Here is a 17,225-nt window from a genome sequence, read left to right as displayed (position 1 = left end):
AGCTATGCCCTATGCGGTGGAGAGTCAGACGCTAAACCTGCCAGTTTTCCGGGGAAACCAGAGGATGGGAATGGCCTGTCAAGATTCTCCATCAGAACCACCTTCTGCCTCTGGGACAAGAGGTGCAGGTAGACCCAGAGCCCGACCTGGAGCCTACAATTAGTAACCTTCTGCCTCTGGGACAAGAGGTGCAGGTAGGCCCAGAGCCCGACCTGGAGCCTACAATTAGTAACCTTCTGCCTCTGGGACAAGAGGTGCAGGTAGACCTAGAGCCCGACCTGGAGCCTACAATTAGTAACCTTCTGCCTCTGGGACAAGAGGTGCAGGTAGACCCAGAGCCCGACCTGGAGCCTACAATTAGTAACCTTCTGCCTCTGGGACAAGAGGTGCAGGTAGACCCAGAGCCCGACCTGGAGCCTACAATTAGTAAGAAGACTCCACGGCAACACGGGGCGACTGCAGGACCAACAGCTGGAGAGGTTAGGCCAGCCCCTGCCCCTGAGAGAGATACTGATTTGGAGGATGAGGTGTGGTATATGCTGCCTTTCGCTAACTCCCCATTGATTGAGGAAGAGACTCCCAGCTCTTCTCCCGCTGAGTCAGATGAAATTGGGGGGGGGGGGGTCTATCTGTGGGCAGCCTAAGTTGCGGCAAGTCTCTGCAAGGGATGAAGCAGGGCTTGGCCACGGGACATAGGGGTCCGATTTGTGGGTGAAGACGAGTGATAGGCCGGGAAAGGCCTCACCAGGTAGAGCAGAAGTATCCCCAGTAGTGTCTGAACCTGAAGAGTTAGGTGAGGGGGAATGGAGGTCTCAGAGAATTAGGAGAGCACCGGATAGGTGAGCCTATGTAGCATCGGGGGTACAGAGTGTGAGTCCTACCGTTTTGGGGAGCTATGTCACTGCCTTGTGTTTTGTGTTCTTTTGTTCAGCGGAAGATGGAGAGAGAAGATGCCAGAACGGGGAAGTGGTAGACTGCAGGATGGAGTGGACTTGGAACGGGGACGGGAGACGACGGCACTGAGGAAAATCGATGGAGAACAAACAGATGGGAAAACTGTGAGCTCCAACATAGCGCATTGGACTGTCTCATGGGAATGGGCCTTTTTTCTTCTTCTTTACTCACCGTATAGTCAAATTAAGAATCATAAAACTCAATCACTTAATTGCATATTGCGTATTGTTTGTTATTTTGTGGTACTGATTTCTAACAGGGGAACACTTCATGCAGCATCCACCCAACACGATTTCTTGTTTGGCTGGGCCGGAGGCTGTCTCCCCCTAGAGTGAGGCGCTGGCCAAACCTGAGGGTTACACAAGGAACAACAAGCACCTCTCACAAAACAACCTCTAACAACAGTGTACGATTTGTTCACTAATGCCTTTTTAATGGAAGCTTAGGATGGCAATAGCGGCTTTGCCAAAGACACAAAATTTGAGCTCGATTTCATAAAAGCCAACTACTGCAAACAGCCTGGGTGTTGCTGTTACACTCATGAACATTAACATCTTCCATGATGAAGCCTCTCCTTCAACAAACCACTTTCGACTGATTATTTTCACCAGCAATAGATGGTTGTCGTATTTGCTATCAACAAAATGCTGTGTCCCAAATTATCAAGCTTATCTGAACGGTGCTTCCCAAGTCCAGAATCACACAGAGCTTCACCAATACTGGAAAACTACTGACAATCTGACTTAGATTTATATTATTTATTCTTTTTCAACACTGAGTAAGAAAAATAACTATTAGGTCAAAGCTTCAAATAGATGGTTCACAATCTTCTAAACAAGTAATAAATGCAGCTTTACAGATGTATTGCACATCCTGAGATGTTTTCAAAATACATTTTAAGTACTACCTTTGCAAGCTTTACTGACAATTATTTCACTTAATTGGATTTTGTGCTGAAATGAGTGAAGGAAAGCCATCATTTAATGTTGTGTAGCATCCACGCCCCCAATTTACCCCCATTCACCTAGGGTGAACCACTGTCGCCCTGCCAGCAGTGCAATATTTCAGTGTAAATACGGTGTAATGCCCCCCCCCCCCAGTACACGCTCGCACACAAATACCAGGCAATGCACCAAAGGCAAGTAAATAATTGCAACTTGATAGTTACTTCTTGGTGATGGGTTAGTAGAAATAGATAACCTAAAGGTGCCAAATCAGTAAGTTTATCAGTTTGTGCATGTAATATTTTAATATGTTGGAGCCTCTGGTTCCATCCACAATGACCTTCTGAGCCTTCGGCCACTGTCCGAACCGCCGACGTCCAGTATCCACCGCACTGGAACCGCTGTCCGCTCCTCACACGTCCGTCCTCCTCGCTCTCCTCCCGAAAAAGACCGCGAACTCCCGCTCAGCTCACACATACAAGATAGCATAACAATTCTCCATTGGTTAGTTCCCCCATTATCTGCAGTCATAACCCAAACGTTCCAGACACAGAAACCCATTACAGCATTGAATAACATTACAGGGAAGCCATTTCGTTATAACAATACAGAGAAGCCATTTTGTTAGCCTGAACAGTTAACACCGCAGTTACTGGTACTGAGAGCCCTACAGCTGCTCCCCTGAACTACCCATGACAAGGTGAGATAGTTTGTTGAATGTGCACTCACGCAGTTTCTGAGGCTGACGTGAGGACACTACCTCACAAAGCGAGCGTGAGGTGCATTATCCTATTTGCCATTCTGAAGCATCATCTGCACAGGGACCACTTGGCTAATCAGAGAAGACTATTTTCCATCCTGACCGAGTGCAATCTCACCACTTTTGAGCGGATCTGCACAATGTGTATTCTTCATATCTGTGGGGATGCACTTTAATATTCAATTGGTCATTTAGACAAGCTGCACCTTCTACCAGGAAAAGTTTGATATTGCTCTTTTGATGATTAATTTGAGAAAGATGCTCAAGCCTTCACAACAAGCTTCTGTCAGCTCATAGCACACTTATAAACAGCCATGTCAACAGCAGGCAAGCTATGAATTCAGAAATTGCAAAGACCATGTAAGCTTCTCAAAATCTTAAATTGAATTGAAAAGTTATTCAGGATTAGAAAACTGATAATGTATAGGCGTTGGCGTGATAGAAACAAATGGAACATTAAAGTCAGGCTACTGCATTCTTACTCACATTTCAGCACTAGGTAAAGTCACTGCACAGTTTCTGCCACAGCACTGACAAACCTCCTGATGCAAAATTCACACACACACACACACACATTTTGGCCCTTCTGGTGTCACCAGCAACCACCGATTTAACCCCAGCCCAACCTTGGGACAATTTACAATGAAATCAGAGCACACCCACACATTCCACAGGGAGGAGGACATACAAACTGCTTACAGAAAACGCTGGGATTGAACTTAGAACTGACACCCTGAGCTGTAACTGTGTCGTGCTAATCACTACGCTGGCACAGTGCCCTTGAGACAAATAAATCAGGTGGAGAAAATTTTGGGAAACCCTGCCATCTTATATAGAATCCAAACCACATAAGCAGCTACTCTGTATACGAGGCAACATCCACAACGCAATGACAAGAGTTTATTAGTATTTGATGGCTTAGTTTTACAATAGGATTATACACTCAGTGGCCACTTTATTAGGTACCCCTTGTATCTAATAAAGTGGCCATTAAATGTATGTTCATGGTCTTCTGCTGCTATAGCCCATCCACTTCAAGGTTAGACATGCTGTGTGTTAAGAGATGCTCTTCTGCTCACCACTGTTGTAATACGTGGTTAGTTGAGTTACTGTTGCCCTCCTGTCACCTTGAACCAGTCTGGCCATTCTCCTCTGACCTCTCTCATTAACAAGTCGTTTTTGCCCACAGGCCTACCGCTCATTGGATTTTTCATTTGTTTTTCCACACTTTTCTTTGTAAACTCCATAGAGACCATTGTGCATGAAAATCCCAGAGGATCAGCAGTTTCTGAGATACTCAAACTACCCCATCTGACACCAACAATCATTCCACAGTCAAAGTCACTTAGATCATATTTCTTCCTGATTCTGACACTTGGTCTGAACTACAACTAAACCTCGTGACCGTGTCTGCATGCTTTTATGCATCGAGTTATCCTCACACGATTGACTGATTAGATATGGACCTATATATTTAATCCTATCTTCTGTAGGTAGGGGTGCCCGGTTTTCACAAATATAACATATTTGTTTCTTAAATTATAAGTAATTTTTTCAAGTGGAATGCAGCTGAATAATTCATTATTCCAACGATCCATAGTTAAATATGAGTCTGATTTCCAAGTAACTGCAATAGTTTTTTTGGCTACTGCCAATGCAATTTTTATAAATTTTTTCTGATACTTATTCAATTTAGGTTTCGATATTGTCCCTTCAGTATCACCTAATAAAAATAATAATGGACTATGTGGGAGTTGTGAGATGTGACTATGTGAGATCCTCCGATATCCAGGCAATCTTTCTTTTTCTTTTCTTTTTCTTTTTTTTTCTTTTTTAGATAGGGGTTTAAGGGGGGGGGAGGGTTAAGGGGAGGGGGAGAGTTAGTATTGTTTTTTTTCCTTTTTTTTACTATTCTAATATTCCATTCCTTCTATGTAATTCTCTTAAAAATGTAATAAATAAATAAAAAACTCAAAAAACAAGCAGATGTACAGGTGTACCTAATAAAGTGGCCTCTGAGTGTATGTTTTGGATTGAGAAGCTTTGGTGAAATGAGCTGCTAATTAGCATTAAAAAAAACTAAAGGAGCATTAATTACACATGTTGTAAGTTCTAGTATATAATTTTGTCAATCAACAGTATTGAACAGTAGTGTGCTTGCCCTCAAGGGCCAATCATCTTTCTTTGTTGTAGAATAATCAACTTTTACTTTGAAATCATTTGCAGTTAATTGAGCTAGAAACAAGCACATGACCAAAAGTATCCCTTCTAATAATGTAAGGAAAGAGGTATTTTTTGGACATCAAGTTCAGCTTCACCAAGGGCCTTCACAGACCCCCCCCTGGGAAACAGAATGCTGCTTCTCTCAAGAGTGAAATCCCTCTGTTTTGTAGGTTCCCTACCTGTTGTAATGTTGCTCCACAGTTAAGCACCGTTTTCGTCTGCAAATAGAACACATTGAAGAAGATCAGAAGATATCACCCATATTAAAGAGGATTTATGCCCAGCAAGCATGTTTTAAAAACAGATTCTGTCTCTCAATTCCTTATTTTCTCTCACAAACGAACTACATTTTCAATGCCATGTAGAAGAAAAATGTTTAAAAGTCCTGGCTTGAATATTATCGACTCTGATCCCTATGATCAAAGTCCTACCTGCAGGGATGACTTTGCATAATGTTCTCTTATGTATTGATTTGATGAAGAACAAAGGCCAAGAATTCTACACAATCTTGTTCCTGTTGTCAATATATCATTCCTCGAATTTAAGTGACACTAGCACTCAAAACTTAGTAAGCAAGCCAAATGAAGGAGCAAAGATTTCTCATACACTTTACAAAGTCAAGATAAAAAGGGGGAGAACTGGAGGACTCCAACATATATTTCAGAAATTCTGTACATATGAACATCAAAAGCTTCAAAGGAATCAGTATTGAGCTTACTGAATGATAACGAGTTCCAATCTATCCTGAGAGAATCAACAATATCAGAATCAGGTTTGTTGTCAGACGTATGTTGTGAAATGTGTGTTTCGTGCCATCAGTAGAGTGCAATACATAAAATTTACTGTAAGTTACTATAATTAAAGTGCTAAAGAGTGAGGTTGTGTTCATTGACTGTTCAGCAATGCGATAGTGGAAGCTACCCCTAAAACATTGAGTGCGGCTTCTGCATCTCCCCCCTAATGGTAGTAATGAGAAGAGAGCATGTCCCAGATAGTCAGGGTCCTTACTGATGAATTCTGCCTCCTTGAGGCACTGCCTCCTGAAGATGTCCTTGATGATGGGGAGGGTTGTGCCTATGATGGAGCTGGCTATGTATAACAACCCTAGATAGATAGATAGATAGATAGATAGATAGATAGATACTTTATTCATCCCCATGGGGAAATTCAACATTTTTTCCAATGTCCCATACACTTGTTGTAGCAAAAACTCATTACATACAATACTTAACTCAGTAATAATATGATATGCATCTAAATCACTAACTCAAAAAGCATTAATAATAGCTTTAAAAAAAGTTCTTAAGTCCTGGCAGTTGAATTGTAAAGCCTAATGGCATTGGGGAGTATTGACCTCTTCATCCTGTCTGAGGAGCATTGCATCGACAGTAACCTGTCGCTGAAACTGCTTCTCTGTCTCTGGATGGTGCTATGTAGAGGATGTTCAGGGTTTTCCATAATTTTCCATAACCCTCTGCAGCTTCTTTCAATCCTGCACATGGAAAGCTCTATACTTGATGATGGTACAACTAGTCAGAATGCTCTTCACCGTGCACCTATAGAAATTTGCTGGAGTCTTTGGTGACGCACCAAATCTCTTCAAACTCCTAATGAAGTATAGCCATCTCCGTGCCTTCATCATTACACTGGGCCCAAAAATTACTGACCCCTCAAAGAGGATGATGTGTTTTCTTCCCACTTCTCCTTCCGTAAGTCCATAATCAATTGCTCAGTTTTGCATTGAGTGTAAGGTAGCTGTTGCAGCACCACTCTACCTCACTCCTGTATGCCTTCTCATTGTCAACTGCCAACAGTGGTGCCATCAGTAAATTTATAGATGGCACCTGAACTATGCCTTGTCACACAGTCATGACTGTAGAGCAGTAGACTCATTCACTCATTCTTGATGCATACCTCTGCTGACTGCCAGCGAGATGTTAGCAGCAAGCCACAGAAAGAAATACTGGGACACATGATCATAAACCTGTTAAAGGAGAAGAGAACGATAGAAAATATCAAGGAGTGAATGCCAGTGATTACAATCTTAGCAGCTGAAGGCAGAATTCTGAATGTGAATGAGTAACTAAATGCACGGTTTCTTTGGAAGTGGCCATAATTAGAGATGTGCCAACTTGTGACGGGTTCCAGGCTGGAAAACAGCTTAGACATGGGATAAGAAAAAGCCACAGATGGAATTAAAAGCACTTATGGAATTAAAACCAGGATAAAAATACTAACAAACTGATTTATCAGGTGCCAATAAAGATATAGTTGTTGTTTTTGTTTGGCACATTAACATGCAAGCTGACTTTAAGCTTGCTAAGGGTAGAACACTGGAAGCGAGTGAAAAATGCTTGAGAAAGCCATGTCCAGAGATAAGAAAGTAGAACTGAAAGTAGCAGATGAGCCAATACAGGGTCAAGTCAAGCATTTTTAAAGAAATGTGAAAAATCTGTCTGGGTGGATATGTGTCAAAAAGTTCACTTCAAGGTAAACTTTGCAAAAATATGTGATTTAAGCTCAAGACAGTTGCAAGAGAGAGAAATGGGTCAGTAGTTTAAGGATGGTTTTCAGGTGGTGACCAAAGAAAAGAGCTTCAGACTTCTAAATAGTTGGAGGAAGTTTATGAACATCCACAACAGGCTAACACATCTGCTTGATGCAAAGCTGTTTGCAAACAAACCAACAACTAGTTACGTGGTAGAATTTATAAGTCCTTTCACTGTTGCATCTGCCTGCCCATACACACAGTCCTGCAGTAAATTGTTGCCTGACTGATCAATTAAGCAAATAAATTAATAAGAAAAAGAACACCTTGTATCAGAACTTTTAATTCACAGCAAAACACTGACCTCGAAATTCATCTGTATACTACAACATTATTAAATGTGACCCAACAGAATTTTATCACAAGTTAAGCATGATAGACTGCATTTTCTGGAAGTAAATATTTTATGCAATCTCATAATCCAGTCACACACACAAAGCTGAGCAGATGCAGTGATATCAATCAGCATATGACATACATTTTAATGCACACAGTCATCCAAGCAACGTGAACACATATGCTCATGTAATTCAAGTGAGTATATGCACAGTCATGTAATTCATGCAAACATAATACAATTATTCTATATTTGGTCCTGATCTTGGAACCTGAATAAAGGACTTGCATTCCTTCTCAAGTCATCCAATAAACTCTGAAATTTCCCCAGTAAGGTGCCTCTTAAACAATTCTGGTGTTTTGGCTTCCACTAACCTGTCTGGAAGCTTAATCAAGTGTACATCTTTACAAGAAGATTTCTGATTATCACAACTAAAGTTACCTTCAAATATTGTCAATATAAATCCACTAGTCTCATTTATACAGTTCGTTTCAAAGAAGCATTTCAACTTGTTCGCTTTTTCTCCATCCATGACATTTTTGTACTTCTGTAATATCAACTATCAGACAATGAAATAAAACCACAATGTAGTGAATACATTCAATACTTGTGGAAGGAGAAACAGAATTAACATCAATAATAGGAAGTTATATGCAGGTTCCCTTTGGCAGAACTGGGAAAGAGCAAAATGGTAGATTTTCAGTGGCAGAGAAGGTGAGGTAAAATACAGGATGTGTAGAATAAAGGGAATAGCTTAGAGCAAAACCATATGATTTAATGTGGCATTTAGAAGAAGTACCTTATGTTTCATCATCTGTGTTATTGCGTTACTTTAGCAAGAAGGTGGGACATGTCCACAAGCCAGATGATATTGCTAGAAAGAGAAAAACTTAATCATAATGATGAGAGGTAGAAATAGCCAGTTCTAACACAGACAGAAAGAGTGAATCATCTGAAGTTGGCTAATTTGTCAAGGAGTCTAGAAAGTTGCAATATGCCCAGACAGAAGATGAGGTACTGTTCATCAAAGTTGCATTGGGTCTTGGTACAGGCCACAGGTAGATGGATCATGCAGACCAGGGTGGGAGCGTGATGGGGCGATAAAGTGGCAACTGGAAACTCAGGGATATTGAGCAGACTGAATACAGGTAGTCAACAAAGCAATCACCCAATCTGTGTTTGGTTTCACCAGTGGGGAGGAGACCTCTTTGTCAATACTGAAGTGAGAACCAGGCCAGCTCAGTTCCAGTAGAAGAGAAGTCACAGCTCAGGAGGAAGAAAGACAATTAAGCAACTCTTCTTGCATCATAGAGCAAATGCAACATATGGAGAAAATGGGAGAATGGAACAGAGACCCAAAGGAGACAGTGCAGGAGGAAGCCTGGTCTGAATAGATATGGAAATCCATGAACTTGTAATTCTTCCATGGGGCTATGATTTTATCTGAAATGGAGGCAGACAGTTCTAAAATGAGGAGGGAAGTGTCAGAGGTGAATCATGGGACGGTGAGAGAAAAGATAAAATTAGCAGCAATCTGATGTAAGCAGTTGAAGGTAAACCACATTTCATCTACAACGTTTGTATTTCCCACATCACAGCCCTCAGCCCTTCTCCTTCTGGACACAGAAAGAATAGAGCTCCCCTTATCCTTACATCTCATGAGTCTCAGCATTCAGCAGATGATACTTCACAATTTCGTTCAGCTAAAAGAAGATTCCACCCCCAGGTACATGTCCTTTTCCCTCCCCCTTTAGTATTTCAAAGGAATTGGCCCCTTCATGATCTCCTGGTCAATTCTTCCACACCAACAAATTGCACTCATTGTTAACGCATTTCCCACACAACTACATGAGAAGCAACAGCTATCCTTTCATCTCTTTATATTCCACCAGTTGTTCTCCGGCTCTTCTGCCAATCTAGTGTACTGCAGACAGAGTTCATAAGGTAGCTTCCCTTATATTAGAAAAAAACAAAGGCAGATCAGTTTACACAACACCTGAGTTCTGACCACAGGAATGATATACCGTAGATTCCGGATTATAAGCCGCTACTTTTTTCCCACATTTTGAACAGCTTTGAACTCTGCGGCCTTTAATCCAGAGCGGCTAATACATGGTTTTTTTTCATGCCGCCTCGTAAACATTTTGCCTCGTAACAGTAGACCAATAAAATTGATGAGTAGTTCACAGAGGTCCAATGAAATTGTACGATAAATCAAGCGCACTTTCACAATTAAATTATTGTAAATCAGTCATTTGTACTCACCCTCATCAACATGGAAAACACTCGAAGAAAAGCATTGTGCTGCCTTTATGGCAGTTACTTAGTTTATAATATTTTCGCTTAGTAATTCATTTGTTAGTTAAAGTTAGAAGTGTTTTAACTATATTTGTTTTCTGTACTACATCCCGGGATGCTATGACGTCACACCCGGTTTCGCCACGTCTTGTGGGATACCGGTTTGCGATAAACGGGAAGGTGGGGGCATTATGCGAGCACATCAGACCCGAGCGCATCAGACCCGAGCGCATCAGACCCGAGCACATCAGACCCGATCGCGTTACGCGAGCTCATCAGACCCGAGCGCATCAGACCCGAGCACATCAGACCTGATTAGACCCGATCGCGTTACGCGAGCTCATCAGACCCGAGCGAAAACGCTGCTTTTAAGTTAAAGGCGATCAATAACTTTTCCTGGTAGGCTGCAGTATATATATTTTTACCAGTCGCTAGGAGATATTGGAATGTTGTTCGTGCTGTTCAGTAAAAAAGTATATGCAACGTAATTTGTGTTACCGATACATATGTATATTTAAAAGTAGCCGTATTACAGGCACGGTTCGAAAAAAAGCATTTGCAATATATATTTGTTTGTTACCATATGGATTTAATTAAAAGTTAAAAAATCCTCACGTGTAATATCTTTCTGTGTAAATATCTCATATTACAACATGGGACACCTGCGGCCTAAAATCCGGTGCGGCCTTTACAATTAAAAAATTGATTTTATTTCTAAAATTAGAGCCAGCGGCTTTTAATCAGGTGCGCTCTGTAGTCCGGAATCTACGGTAGTTGTCTGCCATTTCAATTCCACATCCTTCTCCCCCATTGACCAATGTTTGTGACCTCTCCACTTTTACACCGAAGCAGAAGCAAGCCTGAAGAAGAACACTTCACCCTTTCCTGGGCATGCTGCAGCCTTAAAGAGGCCTCAGGTAACTCACTTTCCTTTTGTCCGTATCAGAGCCAGCCATTTGTTTCCATTATCATTTCCCAGAACAAAGCATAATATGGCGCCATGGTAGCTAATCAGTTAGCACAACGACATTATAGCTTGGAGTGTCGGAGTTCAGAGTTCAATCCCGGCATCCCCTGTAAGGTGTTTCTGTACATCCTCCCAGTGGAATACATGGGTTTTCTCCAGGTCCTACCACACTCCAAGGACATACTTGGGTGTTACAGGGTATGTTCTCCTTATCACAATGCCACCAAAATAACTTGGTCTCTCTCTTCTAGTTCTGACGAAGGTTCTCAGAGCTAAAACATTAATTATTTCTGTTTCACAGTGGCTGTCTGACCTGATGAATGCTTCCAGTAATTTTTGCTTTTATTTCAGGTTTTCAGCAGCTGCAGTTCCTTAATGATTTAAAAAATCTCAGATACCTTTTTACTAGGTTGCTAGGCTCAATTTCTTCAGTCTACACATAACTCTGATTATTAGGAATTAGTCACATAGACCTTCTCTATACTTCCACAGAACCATTCAAATACCAAGAAATATCACTGAAAATTCAGCAGGTCATGTGCCACCTGTATACAGAGGAATAGAGTTTCAGGGCAACAAGCTTTTCACCAGAACAGGTGAAAGGTCATTGACCGTTCTTGTTGAAATACCTTTACTTTGTATCATCAAAATCTTATGCTGAATATGGTCCACTGTAGTTTCTTTCTAATTTTGAAAATGGATTTAAACTCTCCAAAATATTAGACATTTAAGGCAGCAACAAAGAGACACACAGGAATGAGATTGGTTGGTTGAGTGGTGTCACAACAACATCCTTGCATTCAACGTCAGTCAGCCCAAGGAACTGATTGTGAATTTTAGGAAGGGAAAGTCGACGGCACACACACTAGTTCTCATTGAGGGTTCAGCAAAAGAAAGGGTGAGAAGTTCCGAGTTCCCAGGTGTCAACATCTCTGAAGATCTTCCCTAGGCTCAGAATCAGGTTTAGCATCACTGGCATATGTCGTGAAATTTGTTGTGTGGCACCAACAGAACAACGCAATATATAAAAATAAAAAACTATAAATTACATTAAATAAGTAGCGCAAAAAGAGAGCAAAATGAAAGAGGAAAACATAGTGAGTTAGTATACATGGGTTCATTGTCCATTCAGAAATCTGATGACGGAGGGGAAGATGCTGTTCCTGAAACATTGAATGCATAGCTTCAAGCTCCTGTACTTCTTCCTTGATGGTAGCTACGATAAGACGGTGTGCCCTGGGTGGTAGTTTGGGGGGGGGGGGGGTCCTTAATGATGGATGCCGCCTTTTTGAGGCATTGCCTTTTGAAGGTATCCTGGATGCCGAGAAGGCTAGTGCCCATGATAGAGCTGGCTGAGTTTACGAAACTGACTGACTAGCTGGCTAAGATTTCTGAACTGGCAACGTACCATATTGAAGCAATTAAGAAGAAGGCATGCCAGCTGCTATACTTCATTAGGAGTTTGAGGAGATTTGGTATGTCACCAAAGACTAACAAATTTCAACAGATGGACCATGGAAAGCATTCTGTTAGCTTCACCATCTGGAGAGGCACTGCATAGGATTGGAAAAAGCTGCAGAGGCCTGTAAACTCAGCTAGCTCCATCATGGGCAATAGCACCCCAACCATCGTGGATACCTTCATAAGGCAATGGCTCAAAAGGGTGGCATTCATCATTAAAGGCCCCAATTACAGGGACATGCTCTCTTGTAATTACTATTATCAAGGAGGAGGTACAGGAGTCTGAAGACACACACTCAACATTTTAGGAACAGCTTCTTCACCTCTGCCATCAGATTTCTGAACAGCCAATGAACAACCTCATCAACACTACCTCACTCTCTTTCTGCACTACTTAATTAATTAATTATATATAACTGTGATTTATAGTTTTTTATGTATTGCACTGTACTGCCATAAAAAAAACAAAATTTCATGTCATACATCACTGAAAATAAATCAGGTTCTGATTTATATAACTTCTCTTTCCAGTATGAAATCATCAAACCAATTATAAAATTGCAAATGCTGTTTCTTGGTGCTCAGTGTTCAAACGCTGCAATATTTTAATGTCACTTCCCTTTCAAAGACTATACCAGACTTGATGCTCTCCTAAGTGGTGAATAATTTACCGCTTATGGTTAATAACAGGATGCAGAATAAAGTGTAACAGCTATACAGAAAGTGCAGTGTAGATAGGCAATAAGGTGCAAGATCATAACATGATAAATTGTAAGGTCAAGTGTCTGTCTTATCATACTTGGAAACCATTCAATTGTCATATAACAGTAGGGTCGAAACTGTCTTTTAACCTGGTATTAAGTGATTTCAGGCTTTCGTACCTTTTCCCCAATGGGGTTGTGGAGAAGAGAGAATGTCTGTGTTTGGTGGGGCCTTTCATAATGCTAGTCACTTTACTGAGGCAGTGACTAGACAGAGTCCATGGAGGGGAGGCTGCTTTCTGTGATGTGCTCAGCTGTGTGCTCTGCAGTTTCTTGTGGTCACGAGCAGAGCAGTTACCATACCATATCATTATGCATCTAGATATGATTTCTACTGTGCATTAATAAAAATTGGTAAGGGTAACGGACATGCCAAATTTCTTTAACCTCCTGAGGAAAATGAGGTGCTGGTGAGTTTTCTTGGCCATGCCGTCTATGTGTTTAGACCAGGATAGGCTACTGGCAATGTTCACACCTAAGGCCTTGAAGCTCTCCACCCTTTCAACATCAGCATATTGAGGTAAACAGGAGAATGTGCACCACCCATTTCCTGAAGTCAGTGACCAGCTCCTTCCTTTTGCTGACATTGAGGGAAAAGTTGTCATGGTGTCATATTCGTAAGCTTTCTATCTCCTTCCTATACCCCAGCTGATCACTATTTGAGATATGGGTTACCACGGTCGTAACTTGCTGATGGTGCTAAAGCAGGATCTGGCCACACAGTAAGGAGTGTACAGGGGGTGGGGGGGGGGGGGGGGTGCTGAGGGCGCTGTCGCTCTCCAATTCAGGTAGCAGCATACCACCATGATCCAATAACTAATCAAACCTGTCTAATTTGTAAGTTCCTCTCGGGATCCATAACAGACTCTTCATAGTTATTACCTTGTGCCACTCTCCCAAAGACTACATCTACCTTCTTGTTGCTTCTAAGAACCCGACAGATCCATTTAAGGATGAGCTATTGTAACGATTGGCAATGCTTTTGACTTAGCCACTGTTGTTTGGAATTCACAGACTGTGATTAATGAAGAGCAATGTTTCTGGTAGCAAGAAGATTTTTCAATCCTTTCCTTATCTGATTAGTTTTTAAAAAATGTCCTTTTATCACAGCAGTGTGCAGAACAATAACCCGCTCAGCTACCAATTCTGTTGATGAATGAGCCCTGTGACTGAGAGTACATACTGGTCTGCGTGAGTAAGAGTAAAACAACTCATCTGGGGAAATGAAACAAAATGAGAGAGGCAGTCACCCAGTCAGCAAATGCATTGTGTGGACAATTAATATTTTAAACTCATAACTTATTTTGGAACTAAGAAAAGTGAGGATATAACACATAATAATCAGAATCAGCGGGAAAATTAACTGGGGAAAAACCAGTGGGGTAGCTGGAACATCTGATTCACGTAATGGAATGGAGTGTTATCAAACTGGGTAAAACAAAACATAGATAGATATGACAATGGTGGACGGCTGAAGCACAGAGGTTCAGAGATAGAAAATCTGCAGGTTTGATGAAAACTGAAGAAATAAAATACCTTGCAAGTCTGTTCTCACCACAGATGTTCCCTCACTGATTCCAAAATATTCTGTATTGATTTCAAAATCCCTTTTCCTTTTTTTTTAGTTTTTGTTTACTAAAAGCCTGGGGATGGGCAGTGAAACAAAACCAGTTACACAGAAGATGCTGGTAGTGTGAGTTCATAGTAGCAGCTTCGCAGGAATGCTTTCAAACAAAATATGGCATGGGGAATTTGAAGGGAGAGTTCAGTTCAATTGGGAAGAGGCAGCAGCTCTCTTTACCTCTCTCAGTTTATGACAAATACTACCTCTTGCTCAAAGTTCCAAGTCTATATTCCTAGTGAGACACCGACTGATTCATCTCATAGAAAAGCCACATGTTTAGAAAGAATGGGAGACACAAGGCTCTCTGAGTTTAGGGGGAGGGCAGGAGACAAGTGGCCCCAAGGGGTTTATAAGGAATGAGCGGCAGAGGGTCCATAGAATTAGGAACAGCAGAAGACAAAGACCCTTTGCGTTAAGGGGAAGCAATGCATAGACCTTTGGAATTATGGATAGTGAGGGAGTTAGAGGACCCTGTAAGATTAGGGATAGTGAGAGAAGCAAAGGCCCCAGGGATTTAAATATTAATTGCATTTGAATTAGGTGTTTCTGTTCCTGCTGGATGAATTCACACCCATCAGTTGATTGCTCCTAGATACCATCAAATTTTCCACAGGACACAGTGACATTGCTGTATGGTGATTGAGCTGGGGAGGAGAGAGGGCGAGAGCTTTGGAGTAGGCCACAGACTTGGGGAACATAAATGCTGTGACTACAAAGAAGGTTAAAGAGAAACCAAGGGATAGCCTCAGAGAGGGTGTAAAACTCCCTGGGAGATCAAGAAGCCAGCAGCTGGGGAATGCAGGAAGGCTAGGATGAGGAGCAGGTTAGTTTGGATGGAGAAGGGGAAGGCAGCTTAGCAGGAGGGGAGAAGCAGAGAGCCAACTCGGGGCAGGATGGCAGCGATAGGGAGACTAAGGGAGGGAGGATGAAGTTGTGGGGAGATTGCAAAAGAGAGGGCAAACAAGAAAGATTCAGAATGATTATCTATGTCCATTTCCATGTTTATGAAACCCTTTGGCAAGGCTGTCCATAAGGAAGAAGTAGAGCTGTTCAACTGAACAGGCTCTTTTCCTATGTAAAGTTTTCGAACACTGTCTCGTTATTACCAACACCCGCATCTTCAGAGGAAAAGTCACCAGATCTCATGCCAACTCCCTAGGTGCAAGCACTGGCATGTTACATTTGAGAGAGAGATCAGAAAGCTAGCTTCATCCCTCATGCCATGACAGGTATGGAAGACAGCTGGAATTATCATTGTCTAATCAGTTCTGTTAGCCCTATTATTAACCTTACCCCCAAAATAACAGCAACAACTGAAACATTAAGAGAAGCAAGAAAATCACTGTCAAAGTTGAAAAGCGCCACAAACGCAGATCTTCTCAGACTGTGGATCATGGACATCTTGTCAACACACAGGCAACTGGAGCATTTAATTATCCATTCGCTTCCCTGAAGTCCATCATAATTGACACCCATGAGAGGCTCTTGGCTTCCCTTTTAAGAATAACTGGAATTAGTTATAAGGGAATGTCCAAGGATACACATTGTATTGAAAGGACAAGCAGGAAGACAGAGGGAGAGGGGTGGCTCTGTTGGTTAAAAAAATTAAATCATTAGAAAGAAGCGACATATGGTCTGAAGGTGTTGAATCATTGTGGATAGAGGTTAGGAACTGCAAGGGTAAAAAGACCCTGATTGGAGTTATATACAGACCCCCCCCCAAACACCCAAACAGTAGTAAGATGTAGTCTACAAATTACAATGGGAGATAGAAAATGCATGCCAAAAGGGCAATGTAACAATAGTCATGGGGTGCTCTGATATGCAGGTAGATTGGGAAAATCAGGATGGTGCTGGATTCCAGGAGGGGGAATTTCTAGAATGCCAATGAGATGGCTTTTTAGAGCAGCTTGTGATTGAGCCCACTAGGAGATCAGCTATTCTGGATTGGGTGTCATGCAATGAACAAGAATTGATCAGAGAGCTTCAGGTAAAAGACAAGTGATCATAATAGGATCAAATTCACCCAGAAATTTGAGGAGAAACTAAAGTTCGATATGTCATTATTACAGTGGAGTAAATGAAATTGCCGAGGCACGCGAGAGGAGTTGGCCAGAATTGATTGGCACGAGAGAGGAGCTGGCCAAAATTGATTGGCACGAGAGAGGAGCTGGCCAGAATTGATTGCAAAAGGACACTGGCAGGGATGATGGCAGAGCAGCAATGGTTGGAATTTCTGGAAGCAATTTGGAAGGCACAGGATGTAAGATCCCAAAGAGGAAGAAGTGCTCTAAAGGCAAGATGACATAACCGCGGCTAACAATAGAGGTCAAAGCCAACATAAAAGC

The 17,225-nt window shown here is 41.7% G+C and overlaps 1 protein-coding gene across 2 annotated transcripts in view; it reads right to left on the bottom strand.

Moving 5' to 3' along the window:
• LOC140726772 (E3 ubiquitin-protein ligase SH3RF3-like) overlaps positions 1–17,225 on the bottom strand; it is a 328,412-nt gene that overhangs the window by 165,902 nt on the left and 145,285 nt on the right. Inside the window, exon 2 of one of the 2 annotated variants that reach the window (XM_073043582.1) lies at positions 5,061–5,099. The exons of the other annotated variant lie outside the window; for it this stretch is intronic. Within the exon in view, the coding sequence (XP_072899683.1) occupies positions 5,061–5,099 (39 nt within the window). The remainder of the gene's footprint in view (positions 1–5,060; positions 5,100–17,225) is intronic. 2 annotated transcript variants of the gene reach the window in all.

Source organism: Hemitrygon akajei, chromosome 4 (assembly GCF_048418815.1).
Source record: "Hemitrygon akajei chromosome 4, sHemAka1.3, whole genome shotgun sequence".
Taxonomy (NCBI): domain Eukaryota; kingdom Metazoa; phylum Chordata; class Chondrichthyes; order Myliobatiformes; family Dasyatidae; genus Hemitrygon; species Hemitrygon akajei.
The sequence above is the reverse complement of the archived record's forward strand: the minus strand, read 5'-3'. Positions and strand labels throughout refer to the sequence as shown.